The 17,834-nt window shown below is 45.9% G+C and overlaps 1 protein-coding gene across 1 annotated transcript; it reads left to right on the top strand.

Annotated features, from left to right (window-relative positions):
• The first annotated feature begins 2,253 nt into the window (after positions 1-2,253).
• On the top strand, positions 2,254-8,000 carry LOC119464649 (uncharacterized). The gene is made up of 3 exons (XM_037725669.2): positions 2,254-2,389; positions 2,829-2,921; positions 7,801-8,000. The coding sequence occupies exons 1-3, from the start codon at positions 2,380-2,382 to the stop codon at positions 7,971-7,973; spliced, it is 276 nt and encodes a 91-aa protein (XP_037581597.1). The 5' UTR covers positions 2,254-2,379; the 3' UTR covers positions 7,974-8,000.
• The last annotated feature ends 9,834 nt before the right edge of the window (positions 8,001-17,834 follow it).

Raw genomic sequence — 17,834 nt, 5'->3', positions numbered from 1 at the left:
GATAGTCGTGGCTGTTGCGCAGAGGCGCAGTTCCTGAGAGAATTAACGGACGGGTGTTAATAAGTCCTGCTTAACAAGTTCCTAGCTCTATATAAACGCCCCGTTTTGGGGCAGCCTGTAAATCTGCTAACTTGAGTCAGACAAGAATTGCTGACAGTCTCATCATGTTTGCAACCCATTAAAACTCAGTGCCCCATGTGGTACCACACTTATCTTCTTCAACGAACGCAACAGATCTGCACATATCTCTACCTCTGTGTGAGGTATGCCGTTCCTTTAATTGTTTATTATAGTCGTTATGATAGTGCATCAGATAACTGAACGCTACAGAGTTGAGCGGTCATACATTTGGGAACGGCATTACAATTACGCATGAAATATAGGATAAGCGTAACATGTTTTTCTCGGAAATCAGACTCTAGAATAATTTATGTTGTTTACACCCCCAGAAATAGGCCGAAGAACGCAGCCACCTGCTTTTTTCTTTTTTTTTAATATAAGCAAATTCTTGGGTTTTACGTGGCAAAACCACGATATGATTATGAGGCAACCGCTATAGTTTTTGCCACCTGGGGTTCTTTAACGCGCACCTAAATAGAAGTACCACGAGTCTATTCCAATTCGTTCCCATGGAATTCCGCGACCTGGATTGAACCCGCGAGCTCCAGAATTAGCAGCGCAACGCCGTATCCACGATATAGGCACTAATTAGGCTACCGCGCAGGCTTTATTTTATTTTTTGAAGAATCGACTGAAAAAAAAATCCACGTACGGCTTACGGCCAAAGATTAGCATATAGAATGGCTAACTAAAACCGTTTTCGGCGCTCAAGGTCCGACTGCAGTAAATGACCCCGTACCAATTACTCCACATTCTGTTACGCGAGAAATGCGGACACTTGAATGGAATGTTGCACTGCAGTTTACTCCTATTTTTTTTTTATCTATACCAATGCTTCCAGTAAATCTGAGTTCAAGGCGCCGGATGGGGCAGATATGCTTTACTTGTTTGAAGCGGCAAGCAGGAACGTTACATATGTTGCTTCGTGTGCGTTTCGCAAGACCTACTGATGGAAAACTATATGCGCAACAATACACACGAGACATACATGTTTCTTGAAGAACGACAAAAACATTTTTCTCCAAAGGGAACCGTACAATAACATAGTAAAATGAAAGCCGACACTGCGGCCGCAATGCACGCGCAATCACCAAGCGGCATTAAAAAATAATAAAAAATAAATAAAGAAGAGAAAGGAAAGGAATTTATTCTTAAGGCATAAATACATGCCATATGCAATTATGAACCCCATTTTATCGGTCTGAACGCAAATACCAGCGCGCGAAGTACTACGAATGACCCTGCCGAGCTGTATCGCCAGCAGTTTCCAACGGCGCGACCTTGATGCAGCCCAATCCAGTTCGACCGCAGCGCCGCCCCAGTATTTTTCCACGTCGGGCGCCTCACTGCAAAGCATGCGCCGCCCCAGCCGCTCGTCCCACTCGACCATATTCTAGTACACTCTAGTGGTGTCCAAAACTCTCCCCCCCCCCCCCCGCCCCCCCAACTTGCTTTCACCTAACCTCCTTGCTTCCACCGCATGCTACCACTAAAAGCATAGCCTTCAAGACCTGCATTTGTTTATCTAGAGGGCGCTACTACTAAGGCGTAAAATTTACCAAATTTACGCTCCAATAATGACGGCCTTTACCTTCCCCCCCCCCCCCCCCTAAAAAAAAAAACAAAAAAATTAATAAGAAACGGTTAGTCGATTTTGAAGGTTATGTTCTTTGTCATTGCTTGCGGCGGAGGCGATCGCAAGAGCCGAAAACACGTATAGACGTCGTTTTTGGACAACACTTTTTAGGCGTATGATGCTCGCAAAACACAGCCTTTATGATCTGTTTTTTTTTTTTTTTTTCCTATCGGAGGCAACCGTAGCTTGAGTGTAAATTTCGACACTAACTATTCTATTATTTAGGGTGCTCCAGACTTGCGACTTTCTCTTTTTCAGGGTTTAGAGGTCGAGTACCTTCATTTGACGCAAAAAAAAAATACAAAAGACGAACAAAACGTCAGAAATATTGTGTCAGTACTCCTGAGGCCCAATTTTCGCAATTACTTGTTGAGAGAAACTCTTGCGATTGTGTTATTTCTAAAAGGAAAGTCTGCAAGGAAGGGAAAGGGCATTTGTCTGGGACTGGTCACGCGATGAAGTGGCGGAACTCTAGCAGAGGAAAGATAAGCGACAACACTTTCCTTCTTTCCATTCATCAGGGTTGGTGCGGTGGATAGGAGGCGTTGGGTGGACTGGCTTGCTAGCTGTGTGAACTGTGGAGTTGTTTTGCCCAGCGCTACGTGAGCTTCGTGTCTGCGGTCATGGCAAGGGGTATGCCCATAGTGCTGTTCTGCGCGTCGTTAGTGCCCTATCCTGGAGAAGCGGTCCCTGGCTTGTGCATAGAATAACCGTACCGCCGTGCACGTTCCCGTTAGGATAACAGCTGACGAGGCTCGTGGTGTTTCATGGACGTGTTTATTGCCGATCAATCTGGTGTTTGGGATATGTCTGTTATTGTGATCGTGCACATTGCTACATATTCTACCGTTTCGTCATTAGTTGGGAACAACGTAATTCAGAAAGCGTTAAATAATTAACTGAATCAACCAATTCGTGGCGGGCGAGTGTTTTCCGTGAGTTTCCTTTGCCCCTAGAACAGCAGGATCGGCACATTTACAGCGGCGTTCATGATGCACCAACTTATTCATTAGTTGCGGTTGTTTCTGTGGCATTCAGGAGCGCTTAGCTGTGAACGTCATGGTATTTACAGTGAACCCGTACAGTGACTGCGTGAGAACTCTTGCTGTGGACGGCAAGGAATACCGGTATCACAGTCTTCCCGACCTAGGGGATGCCCGTTACGGTGAGTCAGTTCAACACTTGCTCGTTTAATCAATTCCATGTAACATGAGCCTAAGTGAATGCAGGATTCCCAATCAATCTTGAGCGCAGAAAAAGATGGCCATCCGGCTGGGACATCCTCATGGAAGATGTACCAAATATTATCGATGCGCTCTCGCCACTGTGTTTCTACAAAGTAATGTATTCTGGAGAGACATTTGCCAGCAGCTGCCTACTTGTCCTCTGATGTGGTACATTGAGTGAAATATGTTTTATAACAATTGTCAAAGCAGGTTTTGTAGAAAAGCAACTACTTGCTGTGGATCGACAGCATGCTTTTTGTTTACTTTCATGTCTTGTGCTTGCGCACTCAGTATGTATGCTTACGGCCTTAAGTACATGCATATTTGCTAGCACAGGGCAAGTGCGCAGTCATACTGAAAGATTTTCGTCAACAAAAGACTACAATAGATGTCAAAGAAATGTATAAAGCTCGAATTTTAGACCAGTGGGGTGGTAACTGAGAAGAATGCAAGGTATAGCAGTTGTTAGTCAGCCCGTCTCCTCTGATTGATTCATTCATTTTGTGTAACACCTCAGCGCAATGCTGGGGCTATAGGAGACACAGTGGAGGGTTTTTTTAATATGCACCTATATCTTAGTACACAAGCATTTTTGCATATGGCCCCGCATCAAAGTTTGGCTGGGAATCTCATGTGTTCTCTCTTCTCCGTGCCTGTATTTCTTTTGTCTAATGCTTGTGTTTGTCGAAACTAAACTGGCATGATGCACCAGCCTTTATCTCAAAAATGTCTTTTTGTTTGTTAGAATAATAGTAGTTGTCACATGTAGTACATAATTAGTAGTTAGGCATTCATTAAGCGAATTTTACTGAGGACAAGTACTACTTAAGTATTAAAAAGATGGACAGCCCGTCAGTATGTGTAATATTGTAGCCCAGATAGCCAAGTTGTGCGTCTCATTAATGGAAGCAAGTGCAATGTAATTGCTTGTGATAAACGTCTTTTTCAGCAAAGGCAGCAAGAAAATTAAGTAAGGCAACTGTTTACAGCGAACTGTTGTTGATGACAGGTCATTCATGAGATGAGTGAGCTGTCATCAATGCTTTTAGTTGTTCTCATGCGTCAGTTTAATAGTGACGCGGCCTTTGCTCCATGTATTGTCACATTATTTTCCACCTCAGCCTCGTGTACGTAGGTGTCCTCCCTGGGGAGTATCTGTGATGGCCAGATAAATAACTAACAAACAAGTTTTTATATAAGTGTAAAAGGCACAGAATGAAATTCCACACAGTGCAAACATTCTCAGGCAGCAGTTCCGCAGCTGAAGCGAATTTGGTTACACTGTCTATGTAAATTGCTGATAGTAAAACCATCACACGCCACTAGAGAAGGCTTCTTAAGCCAGAATGAAAGGCAGATAGTGATACTGCAATGGACATCAGCTCATATTGATCATTGTGGATTTTAACAGCACTTTGTTGAGTATAGTGAATGTAGCATTGCAATAATAGCTCTAAGGATGCGAGTTAAGCAAAGGTGATAACACAGGCATGACTATCAAATTGCGTTTGTTCTCAAGTCTGAAATATACATGATGGGAAGCCACATGCTTAATGTACGCATCTTCTATTTTATATATTGAAATCTATTTGCATAAATGCCAGTCGGCGCCTCTGTTGTTAGCCTTGCCCACCCGTTGTACTGTCAGTGCCAAGACGCCATGGAGGAAGGAAACCAATGAGGGAGGAGCATCATGTGATAAAATTGAAGCCAGGGAAAGCTTTGCCAGCAAGTGATCATGTCACTGTAGGTTTTAGTGTCTTTCACGGCCATGCTCAACACCCGCTTTTCTGAAATGACAGTGGGTGCGATGGCAACGTACAGCATCTGCATTTGCACATTTTAATGAAGGAGATAGACATATATGTTACAAGAAATGACCGAAGTTTCGCTAGTGCACCGAGAGAATATGTGCACCGGGCAGTTAGTAAGTTACCCGCATTAGTTCACATGAAATAAAACCTGCAGAGGCAGCAAACGCAGTTTTCCGAGTGCAGGCGTCACATGTTGGACCAACTTTTAGAGAGAGAAAAAGTGGAGAGTTTGCTTGCAAGACCTGCCTGCATGCTTCCACTTAGTTTCTTTCCTTTCTTCACTGTGAACAAAACCTCTGACAAAAATGGCTTCCATTTTACTTTGATGCCTAAGCTGGGTCTCTCTGCAGGCATGCTCTCAGCTATCACCATGTCATCGATATAAAATCTTGTGTAAAAGTTTGCAGACAAAAGAAAGGAAATTGTTTACAAATGATGTTGCACAACATGAAAAGTGGTGTTTAAGAAATTGCCTTAGTTTATTGTGTGGCTGGTATTGGCTGCTTACAGGTCTTGCAAAACTTGCATTAGATGAGTGTAGAGGAAAAATTTAATGTATTGCATAAGTGACTAGTTTTCGGGACTGTGTGTGTGAATGCCAGTCTTGAAAGGTCGGGCATTAGGGTTGTTGTGGGATAATGTAAACTATCAGAGTGTGTACACCTCCTGTTAACCTTTTAAAATAAGAAAGTTGTATTTAGCGCTTTCACTGTCTGTGAAGCATCCTGTGCGAACCGTCAAATAGTACAGAAGTAGCCAGTCTGTTATTTATGTGCTTTCCAGACGCTACATGTGCTAGAGGACGCAGGGGTGGTAGCACTGTAGTTACTTCTCGGATACAAGCTTGAATGTGTTGTCTCTGCTGCCGTCTGTTGTAGCTTCATTTCAGGTTGCTCGTTTTTTAAAACACAATCTCCCCTCGTTCACGTGGTGGAGTCGGATAAAATTTGCCATGGACACAAAATGTGAAGACTTAAATTCTCCACTGTGAGAAATGATGTGATGGAGAGTAGGGGACATACAAATGCTGCGTGAACAAACGCAGCTGCCTTTATCACGCGCTATCTCATGCCCCCAGGGCTATCGCAGGACTTGAACTGCTGATGAGCCCCTGTCTGCTTGCTCATCGTTGTTTCTCAGCTGTTGGCATGTGAAGTACACGCAAAGCCTTCTTGAGGGTTCAAGCGCTGTTGTGTTTAAAGCACAGTGTTGCGTGTTCAGTTTCCCAGTTGCTGCATTCAAATGGAGATGGAGTGCAAGGACGCTTGTGAACCAAACATTAGGCGCATGTTAACTGTTCGTATAACAGCGCTAAGGACAAATACGGAAAAACACACATACTACAGGACGGGCACTGAACTTCCAACTAGCATTTATTTCAGACAACTGGTTACTTTATACACACTGCACATAAGGCACACATGATCATCCAAAAGATTGTACAATTCAATCAAGTTTTGTCACCTGAAAAAAATTACAGCTCTTTTTCATACAGCACCAAAGAGGCACAGCTGACACATATCACCTGGCACTGTATGAAGAAAAGTGTCATTTCTTTCCCGGTACGTGGACATGTGAGTTGATTAAATATATTGCAATCTGTTGTATAATGATGTGTGCATGATGCGCAGCGTGTATAATATAACCAGGCATTTGAAATAAACCCTAGTTGGAAGTTCAGTGTCCCGCCTGTCTTGTGTTTTTTTAGTCCTTGTCCTTAAGTGCTGTTCTATGAACACTGTCAACCTACTCACACCCAAATCGAGGTATCCTAAAGAATACCAGAAATAAAATCCGGAGGCCTCTAGATTGGCATCTCTCACTGTTCCCGTGCTGTTTTTGGATGTTATATTCTATAAATTAAATCAAGTGGCGCTTGGCTTGCAATAGCGGCATTGTGGGGCCGTGTGTGCTTGCCACTATAACATTGCCTTTCCGATACCTGTTCAACATACGGGCACAGAAAGTAACACTGAGTGCACCGTGCCTTAAGAACAGGCACTGCCTCACCCGTTTCTCTCTGAACTAGCAGGAGGGGAGAAATCATTTTGTTTGGTATCTACTGAACAAATTTTGATTAGGTTTGTTGCACCTAAAAGGTAGAAAAGTCTGCCAAATATTTGAAACAGATTTTTTATTTATAACATTGTTTTTACAAAAATTGCCAAGCATTAGAAAGAAAGTGAAGCATAATATGTACAGCTGTTTCAGTAATGAATGAAAACAATGACGCAGACCATTAAAGTGCATATACCCTGTACCACAAGTTATCCCACAAGCTTGTCAGTGGAACCATGATGATGTATCTTTCTATGTTCCCTATAGTCCGGAGAGATCAGCATTTCCAACAGGTCAGTGCCTATGACACACTAAAGCAAATACCGTGGCACTCAATATTCATAGGGCGACATCATCTTGTTAGGGACTGAGGGAAGCATGCGCCTAAAGTCATTTGTTGTCACCATTCAATTAACTTAATTTCATCTGTAGGCTTTGCTGTGCACCGGCACACAAACAGAAATAAGTCAGTAAAGCAGTTGCTAATTTCTCATTAATTTTATTAAATCTGGCAGCAAACATTTACACAAGATGTTTACACCATCGCAAGCATTCCCAGGTTTGTTCATTGTCCTTGTATGGCATTTGTTTCAACAAAGATGTTCACAACAAGAAGTTCCTTTTGCGCATCACTTATCATGAATCTCTTCTTACTTGCCCAACTTGCTTCTTCTACTGTAAAAGAAGAAATGAGTGCTAGAACATTTTGCATAGCAATTTTCTGGCTTTAGGGAATAAAATAATAATGAAATGGGATTACAAAAGTTTGACTTGAAGCAGCACAACCATCACAAAGAAGACATGTGGCATATTTGAACTTGGTGCTATGGATCTCGGAAAGAGTTGCCTTTTGCAGGGCTCTTGGATTACAAAGCTTGTCTGGTCAATATCATTTGCCTTTGAGTCGTCTTGTCTGATGGACAACAAATTGGATGTTGCATTGCAGGCCGTTTGCCATTTGCGGTGCGCGTGCTGCTTGAGTCTGCAGTGCGGCACTGTGATGGCTTCCAAGTCAAGAAGCGGGATGTGGAGGCACTGCTGGACTGGCAGTCTCTGCAGGGCAAAGATGTCGAGATAGCCTTCAAGCCAGCACGGGTGCTTCTCCAGGATTTTACGTGAGTGGAACGGGGCTCAGTAAATCTTGTTGATTCAAAATGCTCAGGCAGAAGTGAATGTGCAATACAGACAAGAGGGTAGAGATATGGACTAGCGCAAGCTTTTCAACTAATCTAATTTCCATCAGACTCTTCAATTTAAACACACAACCAAAGAATGCATGCGTGGATGAAAAGGGGCACACCAAATGGATAAGATCTGAAGGCCGAAAGCGTGAACCACAACAGACAATAACCTAAAGAACCGAAAACAGAATCAACTGATGCACCATCCTTGACTTTAGGACAATCGGATAGGTAAAAATATATATTTTTTTCTTTTTTGAAAAGCCATCAAATGGCAGGCGATGCATATGACCCTCATCCTGTCAATGTCTATTGCTTCTAAGATTTCACCAGTAAGCTTGCTTCTTTCCCTGCACACCATGTTGGTCGTTTCGGTGTGGCCATAAATTCGTCTTGCCAAACCATAAACTTCACTTGCAGAAAATCAGCACTCGTGTGTGTGTGTGTGTGTGATTTAATGTTCATCTATATCTGAACGATGGGCTGCCGTGAATCCATAATGGTAGACACGTTTTGTTGTGAAACTGTTCTTTGAATAAAGGTGCACCTGTTTTGCCACTACCTTCATAAAACTGCTGAGATCACGAAGCCCTCACCGTTCTGGGGTTTCATGGTGGGGCTTCCCGCAGATTGTCTGCTCTTGTTAAGGAAGGCTGGCAGTGTCGCTGGGAGCTGCCAAGTTCCTCCACTCTTCTTAAGGTTTATGTCAAGAAAGGTTTATTGAAAAGATGCAAAATGTGCCAGTGTTGCCATCTGAAGTTTTATCTTGAAATCACTTGCTTGAAGGGACACTGAAGGCAAATAATAGGTCGAGCTAGATTCGTCTAGAAGTCTGTCGTCATTTTCTGGGTGCCACTATAACATTTTTCTGCATAGATAATTGCCACTGAAGGTCCCGTTGCTGCTCCTCAATTGCGACCACCTGAGCCAAAACAGATAAATTGACATAACCCCTCATGACCTCCCTCTCTGCCGCTCTCTGTCTGTGCATCAGCCAGGGCTGCATCACATGTGTGGGGTCTCACGGGCTCTTGGTACAAAGGAACGACAACACAGTAGTGCAAACAATCAAAAGGGCATTATTGCACCTTTCATACAATAATACACACTAGCCGAATTACTACCAATAGAACATTCACATGGGCGTGCGACAAATCAAGGAAGTCCGACTCACCGCGACCCGATAGCGAGCGAATACGTTCGCCCCATGCTATGACACCATCGCCTAGTCGCTCACCGTGTACAGTCACGCGACTGTGGCGCGCTCGAACGATCGTGTTCGTCCATACCGGTGTCCTGCTCTTAGCCTCGTGCGGCGGTCGCGCGAAGCGGGCCGGCACACGCGCGAAGCGTTCGTGCGTGTTGGCCGCCGATCCCAAGCCCAAGAGAGAGCGCCTTCGACCTTTTTCTCCCAAGTCACCCCGCCGTTCGGTGGCGTTAGCATCGCGACACTCGCGCCATCTCTCGCAACGCGCCGCCACCACTCTGACCGCCTGCGGCGCCCAGCCACGCGGTGAAGCCGGACCACAGGAGACGCGTGAGAGTCGCGCATCCCCACACATGAGAGGTACCACAGCCCACAACAGGTGATGCCACTCTGATTTTCCATTTTCGTCATTTTCTAACTTACAGATGCTTTTTTCGCTACAAATGAGAAAATCGTTATTTGGGAAGCCTAATCTTTCAGTCTCGCTTGACATAATATTTTGCTGTTGAGCTCTTCCACGTCAGCGTGTGCTTGTCATAATGCCACTTGTGCACTCATCTGTTGTGTGACTCAATCCAGCAGCACCTCGTAATTGCATCTGTCCACTATGACAAAATGCAAAGAAGGGACACAAAATTTAGCGCAGTCCCAATTTAGGCAGAAACCATTGACGGAAACATCACTAATACCTAGCCTGCCCAGCAGTTCCATGTGATGAGTGGTTCATGAGGTACCCTCCAGGGTGCGCACAGGTCCTACAAACCTTTGAATACCCTTGAATTTCGAAAGTCCATTTCAGGGACCTTAAAAACCTTAAATTTCTGACCAGTCCTTGAAAAACCTTGAATTTCTGGACTAGTAATTTTAATTTGTACTTATCAACGTGTTTTCATACCTATTTAGCCATTCTCGTTAGGCAGCTGGCAACACTGGTTGCGCCGTGCGATCACTCAACGAGCCTAACCGAGCCACGTGGTCACGTCCGTGTGCTGGCTTTACCGTAGTCGTGCCTCCGTGCTGTCAACACTTTTTGGAATAATCGTGTCTTCTACCACGGATGTGCTGACAAACAATACCCGGAAAAAGCAAGTTTCAGCTTGGCTCCACCATGATAGACTACAAGCAGTGGATTGCACCCGACACAACGAGTCCGCATTGGGCTAAGGGCAAGCTTTGTGGCAAAACTTTTAATGTGACTTCCATGGGTGAATCAGCTTTGAAAAGTCACATGAAAAGTGCCAAGCATATTGGTGCTATGAATATAGCGCAAGGGAGCACGTTGAAACGCCACCCGACCCCTGTCGCAACAGAGCAGTCCACTACCGCGTCTCCGTTACAGTCAACAAGCCTAAATGATGCTTGTAAAACACACGAGCTTGTCACTGACGTCGAAATTCTTTGGACTCTGAAAGTCGTGGCATCCCACATCTCGTACGGACGTCATCCCAAGCAGGGGAGTTATTCCAGAGCATGTTCCCGGACAGTGAATGGCAAAGGCGTTTTCTTGTGGTGAGAAGAAAGGCGCCTACGTGACATGTCATGGTCTCAGGCCTTTCTTTCTTTTGGCCTTGCAGCGAGTGATAGAACAGTGTGAATTCTTTGTTGTACTTTCGATGAGTCGGCAAATGACTGTCTGCAAGTAAGCAAATGGATGCGCATGTGAGGCTCACAAAGTGACAGGCACCGGGCGCGGGATGAATTTGGACCGGTGGCGCCTTCATGCGGCGGCGCAGCGAATGTAATGGCATGTGGCGGCCGGGCCGCGCGCAGCAGGCGCTGCAGTAAAACCAAGTCTGATGAAACATGTTGCGCTTTTGGGTGCGCCAACAGTTACTGAAACATGACTGAAGCTGGTTAGGCCATTCAATTCAATCGTTGTTCATCGCGGCATCGCGTTTTTCAGGCGGAAAGTCTGGATATGTGTGGTCTGTAGGCAACAGCTAGCGCGTACAGACATGCTCAGCAATTGAAACGCGATACTCGAAACGCAAGGCCGCCAGCGCTTTTCGCACTGACTGTAAGCGCTGGGGACACCAAACGGATGCATTGTGGTGTAGAGTGAAAGGGAGAACCTTTCTAACGCATTATGACTGCATTTGGTCCCACGGCGCTCACCTGTGGCACGAAAAGAAAAAAAAAAAAAAAAACGGTGGCAGCCGCGCGCTGCCAGCGCTTCAGTCGCTGGGCACTGTACATTTCCGACGCTGATTTGCTATGGTCTAGTTGTTCTAACGCTAATAAAAGAGCCGTTCGTACGCAAGAGCTTCGTGTCGCACTTGCCCGGCTTCGTCTCCGCAGTGTAACGGCTCCGGAGCTTGGGCACCGAAGACGAACACTCAGATTTGTAGTCATTTTGCCGTCTTATCAGTGCAACAGTCTTCCTTTAATGTACATTTTTCTTCCTAGCAATTCCCAACTCTGGTTGCGTCCGGCACACGACTGTGAAGTGCATCGACGGCGAACGCCAACGCAGTGGCGTGTTCATACTCGCCGCAGCCGACGGCTACTGTCGCGCTAAGCTATATAAAATGGGCCGTGACTGAAAATTAGGCTAGTTTATAAGCAATTAAGAATGGGGAAGCATTGCAAAAATAAAAGAACTACAACGGACAGAGAACGGGAACTTACTGACACATGTGCGATCGGCGAAGCAGCTCAAGAAACAGAATAAGGAACACGTACGTCTCCCCTTTTTTTTCTGTCCATAATTTTTGTGTTATTCGCATATTTCCATGATTAAATACGCGGTAATGCTAAAGCGTAAAGCAAAATAACATCTGGAATATAACTGCTAGAGCTCCACGTCTTAGCTTGCCGCGGTGAGCTCCGTTCGCGTGGTGCACTTGCATCGCAATTTGCGCTCGTTTTCTGCTTTATATACTACCTGATGCCACGAATGTGATCTGCCTCGTACAAGTGACGACCTTTCTCAAAAGCAGACACACGAAAATGCGTTTTCCGGTGCGTCAGCCCTTAAAACCCGCAGTGCCAAATCACTGTAAGCACCGAGCGCCTTCGTCCCGTCGTCTGCTTCACATGCCAGTGCTCCGACAGCTGCCGCTCGCGGCGCTGTTCCCCTAAAGCCCCTTGATGTTAGAAAGTAGCGACACTCTCCCCCGCGCGCGCGCTTTCCTCCTCAATTCTCGGATTTCTCCCCCTCACCGGGCCGGCGCTGCGCTGAACCCTCCAGTGGCTCGCTGCAGCCGCATTAGAATCAATGCGCGCGCTTGTTTATTCGGCCATTTGAAGCGTTGTATGGGATTTTATTCCTTGTGAAACTGTCATGACGAAAGTACGTTTCTGATAGAACGTCGTGACATTTTTTTTGAGGACGCTTCGATAAACACAAGCGGAAACGCTCCGAAAAAAATGAGTACCAAGCAGTGGCTGAGCTGTTTACCTCTACGTCGCCACTTGGGTTGTCCGTAACGCGGAGGTGTATTGGGTGCATACAATATAAGCAGCGTAGAGTATAAACGAGAATTGGTTCACAATCTTCGCTCTTAAAAGGCTCAGAGAAGGTAACCAAGAAGAAATGTGATAGTTTACATAAAGTGAATTCGCCAAAATGAGTGGGCCAAAAGCCTTTGTACCAATGCCACTGTGCAAAATACGTGCTGTGTTTGCGAAACAGCCAACATAGAACTTACACACGCGCCTGTAATCCGTCACTATGAAACGACGAGAAATTACATTCCATCACCTCTGGGAGTAACCTAAGTCTCTCTCTAAAAAAACAAACAAAAAAAAAAACAAACAAAAGGCTGATTGCTTACACGGAAACTGCTAAGACTGGCATTGATAATTAACTTACAGACTTCAAGATGTCAAGTTTATCAGAATTGAGGGAGATTATCAGAAGCGCGTGGCTTGTACTTAATCAGCATGCGCGAATAATACATAATACCACTTATCTACCTATATATTGCGGTTCATGCCTTCGCAACATAAAGTACGTAAAGAAAAAAAATGCTCGCAGTATTGAAACTTTGCAAAGATACAATAAGCACGCAATAAGAGTAAAATAGTTCCTTGGCTCCACAAGTATCAGGCGCAAGGATCACACGCACATACACACACGCGCACACACATACACGCACACACAAACACGCACATACACACGCACACATCTACAAAATATGAGTTACAGGCATTAGCTCACAAATTACATTCATTTGAAAACTAACGCACGCGCGAAAACACAAAAAGCTTTGTCACGGCTCGAAGAGTCAACGAAAATTTCAGCCGACTCACTTAAAAAAAAAAAAAACTATATGCACAGTTATCGGTGCTCTGTATTGAACTGAACGAAGAGTCCGGCTATGCGAATAGCATTAAAATCGCCATGCAACTTCATCCACAAATATGAGGAAAGCTGCAACATTGACCTCGCAAAGAACGGCGTGCTTAGAAGGGGCGAAATCCCTTCTCCCGATGTTATGGAGCCACTGCTTCCGACGCACGACATTCCGTTCACCTCGGGGGATATAAAATAAGGCTTGCCCTTTCTCTGCCCTGCTGCTGCATTGAAACGCGCAGCAGCAAGGCATTTTCACAGAGAACGACTCTCAGATTCCTACGAAAGGATGGAAAAACTTGGGAAACACACGTTCGGAGCGGCAGGGCGACCACCACTTGGACTGCGCATGGCGGGCGGGAGAAACTAAAGGCGCGCGAAAGCAAGTTTCGCGCCGCTTTCGTGACGTCAGGGTCACCTGACGGGGTAGTCTCGCGCGCCGCAGCCATTCAGCGTGGCGGATGCGCTGCCTCCGCGAAAGAGGGGGAGAAAAAGAGGAGGTTGACCGCGTCGGCGAGTGTGTTGCGGCGTAGATCAAAGCGTGTCGCTACTTTCTAACATCAAGGGGTTTTATGTTCCCCAGCATATCGCCGGCGCGCCGCTGGCGCCTTACAACGGCCGCCCGGTGCCTATACACTTTCGTATTTAAAAGAACCCGCCTAGCAACTGATTTGTGTTGTGACAGTGTTATGGGAAGGCCACTTGTAGTGAGGATTCCTGAAGGCGTCTTAGGTTAATAATTAGGTAAAGTGCATGTGGATGTCGTCACGTGAATAATTTCAAGCTACCTAGCAGTGGGTAATCGTTCTAGTTGTTTATAGCTTCGCTGTGCAACTACCTTCACACAGTGGATTGGAGACAATTTTTTCCCTCTTCTCCACCGGATAAGCATTCTCTTTGGGACCATTACCCACGTCTAGCATCACATTCATTTTTTTCTTTGTTCCAACTACCCATTTTGAAGTTTCGTCCATGGTTCTGAATCTTAAAAAACGCGAGTGCTGGCTTAGATAATGTTCTCGCTAGCCACATCAAAGAAGTAATGAACATCGTAGCCGATGTGCCCACATAATTAAGATACTCTTTCAAACTTCTACGTTCCCAAAAGAATAAAAATTTGTAAAATAATACATTTCTTTGAAAAGGTAGATAAGACTGATGGCTAACCAAAGACCCATCGCAATTGTCCCGTTTTCTTTAGCAAGGTCACCGAAAAAAGTAAATTTCGTCCAAAAGGCGAATCAGTGATTCGGATGACAGACAGCTACACGAAATAACGTTAGTCGTTTTATCAGCTGCATAAACTGCTGTAAACATTCGCTTACAAACTGAATTAACAAGCACGTTAGTCGTTTTATCAGCTGTATAAACTGCTGTAAACATTCGCTTACAAACTGAATTAACGAGCACGTTAGTCGTTTTATCAGCTGTATAAACTGCTGTAAACATTCGCTTACAAACTGAATTAACGAGCACGTTAGTCGTTTTATCAGCTGTATAAACTGCTGTAAACATTCGCTTACAAACTGAATTAACGAGCACGTTAGTCGTTTTATCAGCTGCATAAACTGCTGTAAACATTCGCTTACCAACTGAATTAACGAGCACGTTGTAACGTGCACACCATAGAGTTTCATATTTTATTTAGAAACTCTATGGTGCACACAAACACGAACGCATCTCACTCGACGACCGCGGACACTCGCTGTCAGAACGCTGGAGCGGTGAAGAGAGGCAGCAGCGGCGAACGAATTCCCCTGTCTCTCGCTTCAACGCGAACTAGGCGCGCGAGAACAGAAGCTCTATTCTGGACACGCATGGCGGCTGCACGGCCGCCATTATCCGCCATCTTGGCTGTCCTGAGGTCACGTGTTTCAAAATTTGTGCCGGGAAACGGAAGTTTTGCAAAATGTAATTTTGCGTTTTCGTCAGAATGACGAAGCGTGACGTGAAGCTGCAAGTTTTATCGACTAATACTTTTTTGTGGTCCTTGGCGCCTATATTGCGACTTTAGTGCTTTAAAAAGAAAGTGGACGGTAGCATGCAGAAGCTCGTGCAATGCATCTGCAATTTCGCGAATATGTGGTGGCGTTCCAAGATAGCCGGCATGTCAGCTTGTTCATTGGCTGAAGGAATATCCCGCGAGGAGCGTCACAGGAAGGGCTGTTTCGTAAACGTCAATTTGACGTTGCGTGACGTTGCGCTGGGCCGCCATTGCAGAGATTTTCCGCCATAATTTGTGGCGCGACGAGCCGCGCGAATTATGGTAATGAGCGGCCATATGCAATGGCAGTGGAGAGGCAAGCGTATCGCCGCATTTTCCCTGTCATTTCGGGCCATAAAAATCTTTTGTTCACAACGCGTGTTCATAGCATTTGCATCGCTCTCGGGTGGTGTTGGCATTTGTGTTTTGCGCCATCATTTTTATTAAACACACGTTTATTTGAAATAATATTGGTTGAAACTAGCAAACTTTCTGCGGCATTTCGCACTTTTCACTATTGCGTTTGTATTGTAATCAATATTAATGACTTTTCGCGTCATCAAAAGCTATGACAACGGTGACTTCTTGATTTGCAAAAAGAAATGTACGCAAGACGGCGCCTTGAAGTTTCCTCTCGTAAAGTCCCTATATATAAAAAGTAGCGACACTCTCCTCCTCCGCCTTCCCTCCTCCTCGTTTCTCCTCTTTCGCGCTCCTTTTTCACCATTGCGCCGCCTACACCGCTTGAAACACGTGCACTTGTTTATCTTTCGCCGCTGATCAGATTGGACGATCGCCGACTGTGTTCGTCGCTATCGTCGTGCTCCTCGCCAGTCGGTAGACGTTTCTCGGGCGAAAATGACGATGGAGCGTGATCGTAAACAAACGCAGCCAGTGCCCGGGGGCTCGACGGTCCACGTGATGCCATTAGGCCAATACCGACGCGGCGTCGGCCTCGGACAGGGTGTGCGAGGAGGCGGCGGCATTCTTCAAAGCATGACGCTACTTTTTATATATTGTCACGAGCCTGGAGAAGTAGCCCTGAAGGTTTAATAAACGTAGAGCAGCTGGCTCTTGGAAGACGCGACCGTCGGGGCTGGCTCGAGCAGAGAAGGAGCGCGCGGTCTTCTTTCTTCTCTTGGGCTCGACCCACTCTTGCCCTCGACCCACTACCTACAGGTGGCAATATCCCCCCTTCCGAACAAAAGCATCGCCTCGATGCTAAAAAAAATAGGCGTAGAAGACAAAGAAGAGGAAGGCAGGCAAAGCGAAAGTACACAAAAAAAATGTAGCCGTCACGCCGGCACAGTCAATGAACGAAGAAGCAAGCTCCCAAAGATAAATGAAAAGTAGAAACAAAGAAGGGAATGAGAGAAAAAAAATGAAAACAAAAAAATTACGGACGCGCAATGTACGGCTTCATGCGCACAACATGAACTATGTCTGAGGTCGGTTGTCTTTGTGTCCTACTCCGTGTCTGCGATGTTGTGTCCGGAACAACTTCGTAGTTTACGTCACTGACGCGGCGGAGCACTTTATACGGACCGAAATACCGGCTCAGAAGCTTTTCACAGAGGCCACGACGGCGAACGGGGGTCCACACCCAAACTTGGTCTCCGGGGTTGTAGGACACGTCCCTGTGGCGGATGTTGTAGCGTCGTGCGTCTGCCTGCTGCTGCTGGCCGATATGCAGCCGCGCGAGCTGCCGAGCTTCCTCAGCACGCTCTGCAAATTCCTCGGCGTCAGTTGTCAATTGGTCAGCGTCTTGACACGGCAGCATAGCGTCCAGCATCGTCTGGACTTCGCGACCGTAGAGAAGGCGAAAGGGCGTGAAGCGCGTCGTCTCTTGCACGGCGGTGTTATACGCGAAGGTCACGTAAGGCAAGATCCGATCCCATGTTTTGTGTTGAACGTCGATGTACATTGCGAGCATGTCTGTGACAGTCTTATTCAGTCGCTCGGTAAGTCCGTTGGTCTGCGGATGGTACGCGGTCGTCTTGCGATGCCTGGTGTTGCTCAATTCAAAAACTTCGTCCATAAGCTGCGCTGTGAAAGCTGTCCCTCTGTCGGTTATTACAGTGGAGGGAGCACCGTGACGCAAGACGATGTGGCGCATGAAGAACTGCGCTACCTCTGAGGCCGTGGCTCGTGGGATCGCCTGCGTCTCAGCATAGCGTGTTAAATAATCAGTCGCGACGATCACCCATTTGTTACCGTCGGCCGAGAGAGGAAACGGTCCGAGAATGTCCATGCCGACTTGGTCGAAAGGCGTGTGAGGTGCTTCAATTGGCTGAAGTAAGCCAGCCGGTTT

The sequence above is a fragment of the Dermacentor silvarum genome, chromosome 9, assembly GCF_013339745.2.
Source record: "Dermacentor silvarum isolate Dsil-2018 chromosome 9, BIME_Dsil_1.4, whole genome shotgun sequence".
Lineage (NCBI taxonomy): Eukaryota > Metazoa > Arthropoda > Arachnida > Ixodida > Ixodidae > Dermacentor > Dermacentor silvarum.
Note: the sequence above shows the minus strand (reverse complement) of the source record. Positions and strands in the feature narration are given on the sequence as shown.

Bases quoted from the DNA above. Each gene is read 5' to 3' on its own strand.
- LOC119464649 (XM_037725669.2), top strand. The intron at 2,922-7,800 runs GTGAGTCAGTTC...GTTGCATTGCAG, and splicing joins CCTAGGGGATGCCCGTTACG to GCCGTTTGCCATTTGCGGTG.